The sequence below is a fragment of the Castanea sativa genome, chromosome 2 (genome assembly GCF_040712315.1).
Source record: "Castanea sativa cultivar Marrone di Chiusa Pesio chromosome 2, ASM4071231v1".
NCBI classification, from domain to species: domain Eukaryota; kingdom Viridiplantae; phylum Streptophyta; class Magnoliopsida; order Fagales; family Fagaceae; genus Castanea; species Castanea sativa.
Window position 1 is genome coordinate 51004228 of NC_134014.1, and position 16832 is coordinate 51021059.

The 16832-nt window shown below is 36.6% G+C and overlaps 3 protein-coding genes and 1 pseudogene across 3 annotated transcripts; all 4 read right to left on the reverse strand.

The window, feature by feature from the left end:
* Window positions 1-100: 100 nt before the first annotated feature.
* On the reverse strand, window positions 101-16357 carry LOC142625625 (uncharacterized). Its single transcript, XM_075799289.1, has 2 exons — window positions 16354-16357; window positions 101-860 (listed from the first exon to the last, which is right to left on the reverse strand). The coding sequence occupies exon 2, from the start codon at window positions 838-840 to the stop codon at window positions 280-282; it is 561 nt and encodes a 186-aa protein (XP_075655404.1). The 5' UTR covers window positions 841-860; window positions 16354-16357; the 3' UTR covers window positions 101-279.
* Window positions 2191-4980, reverse strand: LOC142625624 (UDP-N-acetylglucosamine transporter ROCK1-like; annotated as a pseudogene).
* LOC142623547 (uncharacterized) lies at window positions 6084-7604 on the reverse strand. The gene has a single exon (XM_075796982.1). The coding sequence runs from the start codon at window positions 7436-7438 to the stop codon at window positions 6302-6304; it is 1137 nt and encodes a 378-aa protein (XP_075653097.1). The 5' UTR covers window positions 7439-7604; the 3' UTR covers window positions 6084-6301.
* On the reverse strand, window positions 13573-16136 carry LOC142623459 (uncharacterized). The gene is made up of 3 exons (XM_075796877.1): window positions 15990-16136; window positions 14230-14315; window positions 13573-14095 (listed from the first exon to the last, which is right to left on the reverse strand). The coding sequence occupies exons 1-3, from the start codon at window positions 16134-16136 to the stop codon at window positions 13981-13983; spliced, it is 348 nt and encodes a 115-aa protein (XP_075652992.1). The 3' UTR covers window positions 13573-13980.
* Window positions 16358-16832: the final 475 nt, after the last annotated feature.

Below are 16832 nucleotides of genomic sequence, written 5' to 3' on the forward strand. Positions count from 1 at the left end.
TCCTAATTTCAAATCCCTAATACTCTTCAATCCTCAATATTCTACACTTCACAAACACAACACATTCCATAGCCTAAGTGAGACTTTAAATGCATGTACCTAATGAAATAAACAATTCTCATTCCATCAAAATGCTTTTTAATTCTTCTTTCCTCTTAAAATAACGAGAAGTTCTTATTCTAATCTATCATAAGCAAAAAGCATTACACATTCAAAAAAACCATCAAAATCATAAGCATTTCTAAGCACAAACAAATTCTTTTTTTTTTTCTCAAAACCCTACCTCCTCGCAGAAGTAACATGAGGAGACCTCATACTGCTCCACGGAAACTTCGCCACTTCACCACCACCGCCGCCACCACCGCCTCCGCCGCCGCCGCGACGGCGATCTCGATCGCGAACGCCGAATCTCTCGTATTTCTTCTCGGCAACCCTAGGCCTATCGTCGACGAGCCAGTGGTGCTTCCCTTCGCCATCCTCGACCACGCTCGACTTGGTCTGCTTGTTCATGCGCTGCTTCTCCTCCTCGAGGATCCGAATCGGGTAGAGGTCCGGGGAGATGGAGAGAGGGCTTCTGAGAGTGATGTACGCCTTCTTGTAGTCCGGTTTGGCGACCAACAGGCCGCCGCGCTTCTTCTTCTTGCCTTCCATGTTGAGAGTGCTGACCTTGTCCACCTCGAAGCCGTAGAGGGACTCGAGGACGCGCTTGATTTCGATCTTCGAGGCGGAAGGGATGGTTTTGATGGCGATTTCTGTGATGTTGTTGAAGTTACTTGGCATCAACAGCTTGATTGGGAGGTTCGCGAAGTGGACCACTCGTCTTCCCAATCTGCTTCCCATGTTTTCGGCTTTCTTTCTTTCTTTTGTGTGAACTGTGGAGTGTTGAGCTGAGTGATGAAGATGAGAAATGTGGAGCTTTGTGTGTGATTAGGATTGGGCCGGGCCTTAGCGTGTGCATGCAGTATTAATGGGCTTCCAAGTATGGGTAAAGGCCTTGTATGAGGGAATTTTGGATAACATTGACATTTGGCTTTTTGTTTTCTTTTTCTTTTTTTTGGGGTAAAAGAGCATAGATATAGAGAAGAAATGGAAATAAGTCTATTGCACATAGCTGCCCTATATCAAGGGGCAATAGGTTCTCCACTACAACCGGTGGGCAATGAAAAAAAAAACAATAGAAGCAGAAAGGAAAGATCTAAATTTGGCCAATGCATCAGCACACTGGTTAGCTTCTCTAAAAATATGCCTAATTCGAGTCTTGACATTTGATAATTTGTCAAGATTGGTTCAGTGGTATCGTAGAATTCTTCTCTTCATAATTAGAACATAAGTCTAAATCTCTCTAAATGAGGAAAAATATACAACTTAATTTTTGGCAATTTTTTATTAATTAGGATAACTTCAGGGGAAAAAGAAATCTAGAGTAAGCAAGTGCATCACTTAATCAACAAGTCTATGATCGCTTAATCAACAAGACTGATTCACACCCTCTCACATGAAACTTTGCACTCACCTCACTCAGTCCCACCACATCACAAATATAAAAGATAGCTTGTACAAATATATAAGGTAGCTTGTGAAATTTTCGATGTGTTTTTCAGTGCTAAAGAGACTTATGGTGTGTTAACAAATGGAGATCGAAGGAGAGTAGAGGGAGTTTATGCCTTTTTCAAAATTCACTCTCAACAACACCACGAAAGAAGTTTAGTAAACTATTATGCCCACTGATCTGATCATAGGTGAAATTCAATCCCTTCTTAAAGTGGATCCCTTCGCCTCTCGGAAGCGATCAGCAAGAAGGTGTCCAATATATATTAAAATTTAATACATTCAAGTAGTCATCTATTAAATCCAAAAAACAAGAAGAAAAGGTTAGACTATTTAATTTACCAAGCAAAAACTAGTTCATTACTCATCTCAAATTGCCTGCAGTGGTCCAATTTAAAATTTCCCCTTCTTCCTAGTGTGCATGGGAAATATAATTTACCATGGTACTGAGAATGGATTCAAGAATGCTGCGCTGTGCTATAACAAGTAGAAAAGATTACCGTGACAACGACGGAAAAAATTATAACTATAATTCTGCCCAAGATTTTGGCATCAATTTACTTATTACCTCAACTCAAACGACCATTGTTCTTATGAACGTAATAATATTCAACTTCTCACACGATTCTGCACTGCTCAAACATGTATCAATACCCCATTCAAATGGTTATGAATTTTGATGAAAGCAGCATAACGTGTCTTCTCAATTCCCTTGATTGGGCACTTAAATTTACACTTCCAAAAGAATTCCTCTAAGTTCTAACTACCATTTACAGATTGAAAATTTTCTAATCAAATGAAGCATGAAGTCAATTGGGAGGGGCTAATCTAACAGCTTCCCTTATGCTGTAGTGGTGACAATTTACAATTCCTTCTTTTTAACTTGGTCCGGGTATTTCTGGTATATTGAAATGCTACAAACCACGATTGGGAGAGCCACAAGACAATACAATGAAAGGCGGTTTCCCTTCAAAAATGAACTGCATCATAGCCGTGACAAGAAGTGCAGAAACGATGACAAACCCCTGCAATCATGTTAGGAATATCTTCTACAATTAGCTTTCTCCACAATGGAAACAGTTTCTTGATAATTTAAAAACTGAAAGAGAGAAGTGATACTGTAATTGTTTAAGAAATGGAAGATGCCAGTCATTCCCACAAATATGGCTAGCAATTAGATAGATATGTATACCATGCTATATTTCAGTTCTTAAATGAATGATCAAGTGGTAAAGTCTCAAAAGAATATTTAGAGTCAAACTTGCCTTTCTAACACCGCCAGCATGGCTTGTAACAAGGCCAACAAGAATTCCGCCAAGGGCATTGAATATAACCGGGATCTGAAATGAAAATAAAATAAATTGGTATGAAGTTGAGGCACATCAATAAAAGCTAAACAGTAAGTGCATTATCATAAAATTATTATGTGTTTTACTAAATATAATTTACATCAGCATTTATGCTACTTTGAGGAATTTGTATTTTGCTGGGCTCTTCTGGGGCAGGTGAGTGGCTTCTTTTTCTTTTGGGCCTTTTTTTGGAGAGGATAAAAGGGCAGGAAGGGGGTTTGCATCTGAATTTCATAATGCTAGTTGACTGTCAACCTGATTACAATCATCAATTCCAAAAGGAGTTTCAAACTCCCGAACTCTTTTGGCCTGAAGCCTCAAAGAGCCCACACCACATCCTTGATTAATCATGTCATTGGTGCCTCTTTCCTCTCTCTCTTTTTTTGGGTGCAATACAATTTATCCCCCCAACCCCGCCCAAAGATTGAGCGTTGGGACTTGAACCCTGGCCCCTAGAATAATCTGCTCATTTTTCTTGATGATTTTCTATATATATATCTAACTGCCCACCGCTGCAGTCATAAAATTTTCATAAGTCACAACTGTGTTTGGATGATCCTACTTTCATTGGCTTGTTTTGTTTAAAAATAATCTGTATTAAAGAACAACTGTACCTAGAAAAAAGAGAAGATTTAAGAAGTTATAAGGTGGTGATGAAAATAAACTGTCATTTTAAGCTAAAACAAACAGACCCTAGCAATTGTGTATAGCATTGCAAATTTAGCCCTCAATTAATAATAAAAAGAACAATTGACATTTTCGAGGTTCTACAATAAAGCGTAAGTTATCTTGGAGTTAAGGAGGAAACAACTCAGAAGGTATATATTTAGCCCAAACACTCAAAAGTTTTTTGTTTATTTTTTATAATGATTCAATGATACAAAAAATTAGAAGACCATGTATACGTATAAACTATAAGGTTTAACTTATACTCAGCTTGTCAACAAGCACAGTCAGCCCATCTAGAGAATGAATAAAAGGAAAAAATGAGACATACTCCCATAAATACAGCATTCCACACCAAGGGTGTCTATTGATGGATGTACCATCTAGTAACTACTAAGATTGAGTGGGGATGATAATAAAAAACATGGCGATCTAAATTTTCCGCATCAAACTAATAGCAATACGCAAGAGCAGAGACAGTTTACGATCTTTGATGTAAACTATAAAATTTTCTCTCTGTTTGGTCCTACTAACTATTAGATGGTTGTGCTAGCTCTCTACCTGAGTATGAGCTAGAAAGAACAGCATAAATATAGAATCAATTCACATTGCTTTCTTGTAGAGCAGTTAGATAATTACCAAAGTTAGAGGAGTCCAACCATAAAAGAATCCATGTTGTCTGATAGCTTCTCCATCTGGAGACTTAGAGGTACTGAGCAACAAGCACAGGCTTCCAACAAAAGACATTTCTACAGTCATCAAGTACGATGAGTGTTTCTTGACCTGTAATAAAAGTAAATGTATTGGAGAGCAAAGAAAATTAACAAGACATGGAATCACTTATTCTAATTAGAGGAAAATATTTTTTTGCGCTAACCTGAGAAGCCCATTGACATAAAGAAGAAGCCAGTCCAGAGAGTACAGAAGCAACCAATACAGGAATAATTCCATAATATAATATTTGCTCAGCATCAGCACTACTAGTTCCTTTGCTAGAGCCTTCACCAATGCTTAAAAGGACAGCTGCAATGATCAACAAAAAAAGGGCCCCAATTTGTTGAATTGATTGCTTCTGCCTACATATTGAGTTCTCAAAGATTATCCCAAAGCTAATGTCAGATACCTCACAACCCCTAGACTTTTGCATAACCAGATTATCTATAGAAACAAGTGCATTATTGAGACATTTCTGGCCATATATGCAAAACAAATACATTGTAAATTATAATGTGCTATCTCTCAACATAACTGGCATTGCCTCGTAAACAATCATAAATATGTGCCTCGAGAAGATAAATTTTCATTTGTCAGAATGGGGGTGAAAATAGGTGTACCATAGAACTCCAAATGTGGACATTCCCGTCAAAAAATGAGCATAACTCCAATAACAATGGACAATGGCACTATTGAATTTTCATACGTACCTTATATGTTGCTAACAAAAAGGAAAAATCCATCAAAGGAAAATGGAACAAGTAACTGTACCATAGAACTACCTAAAAGACAAAGATAACACTCGCATTCCTTAGTATACTCAAAAGAGAAAGTAATGTAATAGCTGAAGAAGTCTTACACCATAAACAAAAAAGGACCATAGGCTACTAGTAGACATCATTTGCATCAATAATAAATGGATTATTTTGCACCGTTCTTTGAATCTCATATCACCTCATAAATGGTAGAGAGAGCAGTAGCAATTAATCACTAAACAAGTCATTTGCAAGTTCCAATACAGTCTTTCGGATCAATATGAAATCAACTACTTGCAGCATACCAGGAAAGCATCAGCCCAATGAACATAAACATTGTCTTAATCTCCGGCTTCTAATAATAATAGTGCATAGAAGGTTATTTGCTTTTACTGAGGACCAATTGTCAGAGAAACCATACGTGCCAAAACAACAACAACGAGAAGAAGAATTGAAGAGATGTAAAGAAAGCAGTGAAAGCAGTGAAAAATATTTTGGTCTGGTTCAGCATTGAGAATGTGAGTGAATCAAGATTCTTGTAAGAAATCTGCAGTAGACTATTTTGCAGAGCATAAACAGCTGCAGGAAGTCCTGATGCAGTCAATGCCCCAACCAAAGTCCACCCATTGTATACTTTCTTTTAAGTGCCATCTTTTGTCATGAAAAATAGGGCACAAATAACCTAAGAAGTACATGAAGAGTGCATGTCTGTTTATGAGGGAATATTATCATAAACAGCAACAGCAATAACTAAAATATCAACATAGATAGGAAGAAGATAATCGTGTCAAGTACAAACTTTACCTTTGCTCTCGTCTGCAGAAAAAATCTATAATTGAAGATGAAATATTATCATAAACTAAAGGTGTAAAATATTACTCTTATAATATTTCAAGAAAATAACATTTTTTCCCCTAATATATTTACATGCCCATGGCTTATGCTGGGCATGTAAATATAGATATTTGATGTGAACTATACCCCTTACTTTGTCAAGTAAGCCAATCGAAATTAAATTCAAACCAGAGATCCTACCAATCACTAATGCAAAGGTCATTGAATAATATTATGAAACAATTAATCAAAACTATTATTGTACATCAAATAAGTCTGATTGATTAGCAAACCAATAAGACATGAATACAAGGATCTAACAAACTTAAAAAATCCACGTTTTATACAAATGATGAAGTTCAGATTACAGTTACAAAAAAAAAAAACCCAAAGTTACCATAAAAAGGAAGACACCATCATACTCCATACAACCAATCAGTTCCTACCAAGCGGCAGTGATCTACAAGAATATGTTTCCTTAAAATTTGACTTCCTAGACGATGTAAATATCGAAGCATACACTTCCTTCGTAGCATTAGCCGGTGCCAAATCCACTGCCTTAAACCGCTTCACTGCACCATTACCAACACCCTTAACACCAACCTCACCATTCACAACCTTCCCATTTCCCTCCACTTTACCCGAAACCTTCTCCACAGCCTTCACATCAATCCCATGCTTCTTACCACTAAACCGCGGCGCCTCCAATCCAATACCCTCTTCTCCATTCACACCCATCTCCCCATTCTTCACCTTCTTTGTCTTTTTCTCCCTCGTCTTCGCCTTCGCCTTCTCCTCCTCCATCCTCTCCCTCAACACCGCCACCTCCTCTTCGCTCCCATTGATCACAAGCTTATCTGATTCCTTAAACTCCTCATGGCACACAAGGCAGGCCGAGGACTTAACCTCCTTCAAAGCCTTGGCACTCAAAACATGCCCACAATTCCTCAAAGCGAAAAACTTATACTTCCCATTAAACGCAAGACCCGTAATGGGGCATTCAAACCGCGTCCCATCATGCACATTCTCATCCAATTCCGCCCCGGGAATCATCGACAACTTAACCGTAATCATATCCTTCAACCCTTTAATATGCCCAAATGCCTTGGGCAACTTCTTCCCCAACAAAGCCTCAACCAAAGCTTCCTTATTGAACACATTACCGAGCTTATCGATAACACAGGGCTCCCTCAAGGGCTCATTGGAGAGAGCACAATTGGACCACTTGGAGAGCCTCTGCTCATTTGGGTCAACCTTATCAGGCTTCTTCTCGTCGTACATGTGGAGATAGCAGTCACGGGACTCAGCCCCAGTTGCACCGCCATCACCGCCTCCGCCGGGGAGTCTGGGGTGTAAAATAAGGGTGGAGAGGGGGGCAATTTGGGGAATTTGGAGAGGGGTTGAGTCAGGGAGGGTTTTGCCATTGAGGGTGAAGTAGAAGGAAGAGAGGGATTGGGTTGAGAGGAGCGAGAGCTTGAGGTGGTGTAGGGTTTGGTTTGGGGTTGGGGTTAGGGTTAGGCTTTTTGTGGGGATTTGGGGATCAAGGGATTGGACGAAGATTTGGAGAGTCATTGTCTACTGCCCAACAGACTGACAATCGGGAATGAATGGAAACTTTATTTATTTATTTATGAGAATGACTGAATGAAAGAGAAAGAGAAAGACAAACCTATTTCAAATATCGTCGAGGGGCAGAGAACGGACGATACTGTTTCTTCTTTGGGTTTTGTTCAGTTGCCCAGGGTTCTTATGGTTGATTAGTAAGAGAAGCTTTTTTTTTTTTTTTTTTTTTTTTGGGGAGAGAAGAAGCTAATACAGAAGAAGAAGAAGGAGGGAATTTTCAGCCTAGCACAGTGGGGGTGGGAATTTTCTAGCATAATGGGAGGGCAATATAGTAAGTTAACACACGTTTAAAACATATTAACAAACTAGCGTCTCGAGTTTTATTTTAAAACTCAAGTCTCAAAGACTCGCTTTGTACTGATGACTTGGACAGAAATGTCAAGAAATGCCACATAGATCTCGAGTCTCTTAGACTCGAGTTCTACCAAAGGGACGAGCTGCGAACCCATCTGAACTTTGAAGAAGAGAAAAACCCAGTACCCAGAACGATGAAGAAGAGAGAAATCCAGAACGAAGATGAAGAAAAACCCAGAACGAAGAAGATGAAGCCCGAACCGATCGAAAATTAAACAACAAGAACAGAACGAAGATGAACCCAGTAGAAGAAGAACAGAACGAAGATGATGAAGAAACCCTAGAACGCGAGGAAGAACCCAGTAGAAGAAGAACAAAACGAAGATAATGAAGAAACCCCAGAACGATCTGATGATGAAGAACAAAGGGAAGAACAGAGGAAGAACCCAGAACACTGGAGCTCCGATTGGACGATCTGCACAAAGAAGAACAATGGGTCTGACTCAGAAGAATGCGAGGAAGACGAAGGATGATCTGAAAGGGAAAAATGGCGGAACTCGAGTTTCTAAAACTCGAGGTCTACGCGAAAGGAAAAAATGATGGAACTCGAGTTTCTAAAACTCGAGTTCTACGTGGAATTTTTTCCATGTCAGCTTCTACTGCTTGGGTCTCGAGTTTTAAAAACTCGAGTTCCAATTAAATCTCGAGTTTTAGAAATTCGAGATGCTAGTTTCACACTTTCTTTCAAAACTGGGCAACTAACGAAATTGTTAAAATATTATTGTTATTTGGAATGGGTGTTCGAAGAAGAAGCCCAATACTGGTTCTTGGCCAAAATTGAAAACTAAACCAATATAATTAGTAGACATTGTTTTCAAATTATATATATTACTAACGTCTCGAGTTTAAAAGACAAGATTTAGGGCCTACAAATCAAGTCTCAAAGACTCGATTTCTGTGGTCTGATCACCTCTAATGTGGCATTCTTTTCACGTGGCGTCCACCTAGAAATTGAGTCTCTAAGACTCGATTTATAAGCCAACCCTTTAAAAAGAACACCATTCTATGTTTAGGAAAAAATAAAATAAATAAATAATTTAAGATAAGATTAAAAACATCTCTCGGCCTCTCTCTTCTCTCGTCCCTGTGCTTCTCTCACATTAACAACCAACGGTGACCGCAACCACCGCAAAAACACCAACAACCACTGCATCCACACAAAACAAAACAACCACCAATCTCAATGCTACCATAAGCAACCCACAAACTCACTGATCGCAACCCATGAAAACCCATTCACTGCCAAAACACCAACAACCACCATGACAAGCAAACCCCAAAATCCAACCCACCATGATCGCCACACACAGCCCAAACACCCATATATATCGTCGACCTAAAACACCCAACTCGCAAACCCACAGTCGTGAACCCACGACCAACTAATCAGCAACCAAAATCAACCGCCGCCGCCTCCACAACAACCCCACCACCACCAAACCGGTGAACTGAGGTGACTCAATGGCTGGGTTTTTGCAGTTCGTAGTCGAAACCACCACCTATCCACGTCGTCGCCGCCACCTAGCAACCCAGCATCTTTGGTCTGTGCTCCTGAAAGAAGAGAGAGCAGATAATGGTCTATATAACTTGCTAGCACTGATAATGTTTGAATGATATTAAATGTAAAATGGGCCAAAATTGGGAATTAACCATGTTTGTCAAACAATATAATTAGTAGGCACTGTTACAAAATTATATTTTTTACTAACATCTCGAGTTTAAAAGACTTGATTTTGGGCCTAAATATCAAGTCTTTGAGGGTCGATTTTCATGTTTTGATCACACCTAATTTGACATTTTTTTCATGTGGTGTCTACCTGTAAATCAAGTCTCTAAGACTCGATTTATAAGCCCACCGTAAAACATGTTTAGCTCTCTCATGTACACCATTCCCCCCATCCCACCCCACCCCACTCCACTCCACCCCACCTTCTCATCAGACCACGACAAACCCCCATGCCACCATGCAGACCTAACCAGAAGCCAAAGAACCCACAACCGCCCAATCCAGCCAGACCACGCCACCACCGCGCCAAACCCACGCTGCGCGACCCAAGCATCAACCCACAGCCACCCAATCCACCCGACCCTCAAGTATTAGGGTCATGGGTTTTTGGATTTTCTTACTAAGAACCCCGATCAACAAACTAAACGGGTCGTGGGTTTTGGGGTTTTATTTTTTTAATCTGGATTTTAGGTGGTTGTTGAATTTGGTTGGATTTGTGCTGAATTGTTGGATTAATGCTCGGATTTGTGGGTTGATAGTGGCTGGTCTGTTCTTGTATTTGGTGGTGGTTGATCTGTGTTTTGAACTCCAGACACTTGAAAATCTTTTCACTGTAAATGTTTTACAGACATAAATCGAGTTTCTAAGACTCAATTTTCAGGTGGACCCCATGTGGAAAAAGTACCAACTCAGACCTGATCAAAACATGAAAATCGACCCTCAAAGACTCGATTTTTAGGCCCAAAATCGAGTCTTTTAGACTAGAGATATTAGTATGAAATATAGTTTTAAAACAGTGCCTACTAATTATATTGTTTGGCAAACAGTATTAATTCCCAATTTTGGCCTGTAAAGTGTTTTGTTTGCTAGCATATACAAATTGATGTTTAAATGGCGGGCTTATCAATCGAGTCTTAGAGACTCGATTTCCAGATGGACGCCACGTGAAAAAAACGCCACATCAGACATGATCAGACCATGGAAACTGAGTCTTTGAGACTTGATTTATAGGTCCTAAATCGAGTCTTTTAAACTCGAGATGATAGTAATATATATAGTTTGAAAACAGTGCCTACTAATTATATTGTTTGGCAAATAGTGTTAATTTCTAATTTTGGCCTTAGGTTCTTTGAGGAGGAGAAACGCACAGTGAACTAGGTTCTTTTTATTTTTTTACATATATATATATATATAACTTGTTTAACCGGTAGCAAGTATTCACTCTAAATTACTCCAAATTAAGTGAATGGGCGAGATCAAATTAACATTAAATTATTAATGGTTTAGATTTAAGTGGGTATCGTACCTAAAAAAAAAAGAGGGGTATGGTAGAATGACCCCCTAATTTCTTTTCATTTTTTTTCATTAAACTTAAAAAAAATTTGTTTATTTTTACTCTAAATCATTGAAACAGTTTCACCCACCTATTTTTCAATTTAAATAATAAAGAGTTCATTTTTATTTTTTAATTATTGTATTTTTTTTCACATTTAAACTTGGTCTAGTTAATAATGTCTTTAGAACATTTGTTAATTGTCAGACTTAGAAAAGTTTTAATACCGATTTTATGGAAAGTATAAAAAACTATAATAAAAAATTAGTCATTCTGTTCTTTTTCAATAAAAATAATTTATAAAATGATTTATAAACCAATGCCTTTAAGGCTTATATTAATTTTTCTCTTAAAATTATTATAAAAATTTCTTTAAAAAATTTAGGGGCGAAATTTAAAAAAAAAAAAATTAAAATACAATTTTAGCCCATACTTTTTGACTTTTTTGTCTACTTTCAAAGCATTGAATCTAGGTCCAAATAGTAATTTTATTTTGAATACATTCTGTGTGGGTACCCAATTTGACATAATATAAGATTTGAATTGTTTAGGATTTTTTATTGTTATATTGTTATGCTTGTATTGTAGGTTTTATAATGTTACAACTGGTGCTTGATGGGTTTTCATTTCATGTGTAATTTTAGATCAAGTTTTAAGAAATTATGTCCATAAAAAAAAGTTTTAAGAAATTATAAAAATAAAGATATTGCACAAGATTGGACAATTATCAACGGGTGTTTGATGTTGTGGAGGTGTGGGACAAAAAACCTAACTTGAAGTTTGGGGTGGGGGGTTGTTGAGGTTGGGATGAAGAATAGGAAACCCACCCCGGTATATGTATGTGTAGATTACACATATATTGCGGCTATATATATATATATATATATATATATATATATATATATAACCGACCTACCAAATTTGCCGAGGATCCAATTACACTTAGAAATTTATTTCTAAGGTTTTGTTGTTGTATTTTTATATATATTGACTATGATCAATATCAAATTACACCTAATTTACTATTTTGTTAATATTGCAATACTTGTATCTTTTAATGTGTGTTAGATTGTTAGTCATTGGAGATGATGAGGACACAATTTAGCTTTAAACTGATTTATAACTATTTTCTTTTTAACTCATTTTGTGGCGATTGAAGAGATCATCCATGTATAATTTTAGTCACGTGACTTTTTTAGTAAGTCATGTGACTTCTCTCTCTCTCTCTCTCTCTCTCTCTCTCTCTCTCTATATATATATATATATATATATATATATAAAGCCAAAACTTAAAGAAAATTCATCTAAATTCCAAATTAGATTTCTATTATAAGCTAATTTGGTGCCATGTGTTTTTAATCTTTCGTGCCAAGTGAATATAATGAGTGCAAAATGCTAAGATTATAATACTAGTGTGGATTCCAGTTAGCTCAAATGGTAAAGTTATTAATGGTTGAATAAGAGATCTGGGGTTCAATCTTGCCTACACCAAAAACTAATTGGTGTCTTGGTCTAATGATAAAGAGTTATCATCAGAAGAAAATGTCATAGGTTGAAACTCTCTAAAAAAAGAGTCTAATACTAATGAACCAAAAAAAAAAATCATATATTTACTCAACAAAAATCACCACACATTCTGTCTTATCAATTATTAGAATAAAAATGATCATAAATAGTAATTAAATTTAGCATGAATTTTAACATGCATCTAATTACATTTATTTTTTAATAAGTCGATTAATTATGTATATTTTTAAAAGTATCCATACATATGTATGAGCATAGATAGATATAGAGCAAAAATGGAAATAAGTCTATTACACATAGCTACCCTATATCAAGGGGCAATAGGTTCTCCACCACAACCAGTGGGCAATGAAAAAAAAAAAACAATAGAAGAAGAAAGGGAAGATCCAAATTTGGCCAATGCATTAGCACACTGATTAGTTTCTCTAAAGATATGCCAAATCCGAGTCTTGACATTAGACAATTTGCCAAGATTGGTTCAGTGGTATCGTGGAATTTTTCTCTTCATAATTAGAACATAAGTTTGAATCTCTCTAAATGAGGAAAAATACCCAACTTAATTTTTGGCAATTTTTTATTAACTAGGATAACTTCAGGCGGAAATGAAATCTAGCGTGTATGCAAGTGCATCACTTAATCAACACGACCAATTCACACCCTCTCACATGAAACTTTGCACTCACCTCACTCAGACCCACTGCATCACAAATATAAAAGATACGCATGTTTGGATAAACTGTTTCAAACCGTGCATTTTGAAAACACTATTTTAAAAACCACATATAAACGTTTGGTAAAAATATGAAAATATGCGTTTTTTATTTTTAAAGCCACATTAAGTTTTTGGATAAGTTGTTTTAAAAATTGTTGTTTTGGGTGTAAATTCCAAGAAATGACTTAACTATTTTGTTAAGATTATTTTGTCATTTTTCCTGCGTTTTCTTCAAACTCATCTACTATTCAACAAGAAAAAACTAATCTCATCCGATCCAAATGGTTTTGATCAACCCCATCTATTTGATTTTTTTTTTTTTAAAAACTTCACAACCAGTAAAGAAACAACAGCCACACCAAACATCCAACCAAAATTTTATTCTAGTACCATCACCTACCTCAAATTTAATGAAGCAAGAAAACTGTCCACCCTCCCTGAATATACTTCCATAAGCTAACCCATACGGCATACGGCCCATTAATAGACTTGGTACACCACCCACCCCCCATTGAACCATACGTTTAGTACAGAGACTTGGTATAAGAACAGAAAACTACAAGAATAAATAAAAAAGACATTTAACTGTCACAATTTTGAAGCATGCTAAAAGAATACCACAATGACAACAGCCTTGAAGACATTAGGCACTATTACCATCCCATCTAATGTGCTTCTCATATGTGTGATACAACCATTCCACTAGGGCCATGTCATTGTTTAGAATTTAAATAACTAACTTTTAGTCAAAAGTTTATAGGATCCAAACAATGGTGACCATCTCACCAATGCATAATGCCAGTATTAGATGTAAAGAAAATTTTAAATTTAACTTTCTCTCATGATAGAAACACAAAATTTATGCCATCTATAAAGCATCCACAAGGGTTATGACCAGCTGTAACATAAACTGACACCACCAAATCATTAAATCTGTCTATTGCTTTCAAAAACCTGCATAAGAATGTAAGGAAGGAGATTGTTAGGAGGTACATTGATGACAAAAATAGGTGCAACACTAGAATAATAGAGCAAAAACATAGTTGTTTTCACATTGACATATTTATATCATGAGGAATAGAACTCACATGGCACTAGTAGTCCATGCAAGGTCTTGAACAATATCCAAAGCGTCATGTAATATGAACTGATGCAGCTGAGCAGCATCTTCTCTCTGTTACCAAGAAATACAACACCAACAACAAATAGATTTAAAAAGGCCATAATATACAACTCATATGGTAAGCTCCAATAAAAATATTAAAAAAAATTAAATAATAAATAAATAAAACCAAAAACAAATCAAATTAATCATGATGATTAAACAAACCATGCTTCATACATTACTCTCATGGATTCACCCTCCAAAAAATGATAGTTGCAGCTGTTATACCAAGGGGAATTCATTAGAACAATCAACCAAGGTGTCTTGGTCCGGTTAACTTTTGGTAGTTCCTCTTCAAGCGATTTGTATTGAGGGGTATATTTACCTGAAAAAATGGTAATGACAAGTAAATTTATTATTTTTGCTTTTGTTGCATGAAATCCTCAATTTAATTGGGACAAAGCCTTAGTTGAATTGAGCTGAGCTACATTGAGTTTGGCAAAATGAGACACTAACACATGCCATCATCAGATGCTAGCTTAAACAAAACACTATGGTAGCAATCTTGCCGTTTAACTTAACCACATAAATTAGGAAGTCTTGATCATTACATTCTGTCATCCCCTGTAAAAACATTATTCTGTTTGTTTCTTACAGCATTTTGGGGGCAAAACCCCATCATTGAGGATGTGGTCCTAAGTAGTCCTAAAAAACTGATATACAATGTTAGTGAAAGATACTTATAATGTTATAAACATTGTATATGATGTCATTATGGAAATCAAAATCAAACAAGATCCCATATTGATAATTGAGGGGCCAATAGAGTTAGAAAAGTTTGCCAACATTTGATCCCATGGTCATGACGTTTTTCTTTGTGTCTATATCAATTATTCATTATGATAGGCCAACTGAAGCATTAGAGGCTATTAAAGAGAGGAAGGCCAAACTTGACCTTGTTCTGACAGATGTCTATATGCCCTTTTTTTATAGCAAAAAACCAAGATTGAAACGTATGAATAATAATATGACCAAGAGGCATGAACAATTATGCTTACAAGACAAAGCCCAACATACTTTCTCTACCCACCACTTATAAACAACCACAATCCAGAATTTCCAACAAATTGTTTGCTTCAATAAATAGTATTCTTGCTCTTTTCCCCTTTGTTATCAAAATATATGCCCACTACAAACACACAAAGATACACATCTAACCCTCAACTCCCCAGCAGCACACATAAATAGATTCCAAAATCTGCCAAACTCAGAAGGGCACTTCACATAGAGAGGACACACAAACACTATACTGGAAGTGCATTTACAATACCCATTAAGCTTTTTTATCACTAAAGAATGTTAAAAATTGAATTTTTATCAAAAGCCCATAAACACAATTCTGATTCTTGAATGAGAAACATAGTACAGAAAACTCCTTTATCCATTTATTCCCAACCCACCCAAAAAAAAAACACAATAGTCCGATTCCAATGGTATCTATGTGTCTACAAATATAAAGCAATAATTATAATCAAAAGCCAAAATGGGCAAGTCTCAAAAGCAGCCAAAAACCCAAATAAATCCACAACCCACGAAGAAACAAAAATAGCAGCAGCAACAAATCCCTCAACCAAATTAAGTTCCAAAATTTTGATTTCAAATTCGAACAATCATGTAACCCACCACGCAAAAAACTCAAATCTATAACATAAATTCAACAGAAGAGAAACAGAGAATTGTTACCTGGCAAGTGAGAAGAAGAGCAAAGACCATAAACAAAGCAGGAGTAGGAACAAAAAATAGAGAGCCTGTGGAGACTGAGAGAATAGAGTAGCAAATATAAATGGAGGAGTATAGACTGACTGAGAAAAAAGAGGAGGAGATATACATAGGGGAAGGGATAAAGCTGATATTTCCTATCGTATTGGCGTTATTTTGATATTCTTAAGAAAAAAATAGCGGTAACTTAATCTACGTTTTTGAAAAAGCAGAGCTTCACAGTGTTTTGTAAACGTAAAAAATCTAGATTTTGAAAATGCAGACGTGCTGATTTTGTGGAGCCAAATGATTTACAAAATCACATTTTCTCTAAAACGCGCATTAAGACTGTGTGAACAGCCTATCCAAAGGGGCTTAATCAACAAGACTGATTCACACCCTCTCACATGAAACTTTGCACTCACCTCACTCAGAGTCTCAGATCCACCATATCACAAATATAAAAGATAGCTTGTACACATATATAAGATAGCTTGTGAAATTTTGAATGTGTTTTTCAGTGCTAAAGAGACTTATGGTGTGTTTGAAACATATGGAGATGGAAGGAGAGGAAATGAAAGGAGAGTGGAGGGGAAGTGATGCCTACTTCAATATTCGCTTTCAACAACACCACAGGAAAAAAGTTTAGCAAACTATAGTGGCCCACTGATCTGATCATAGGCGAAATTCAATCCCTTCTTGGAAAGTGGATCCCTTCGTCTCTCGGAAGCGATCAGCAAGAAAGTGTCCAGAATATGTTAAAATTTAATACATTCAAGTCGTCATATATTCGACCCAAAAAAGAAGAAGAAAAGGTCAGACTATTTA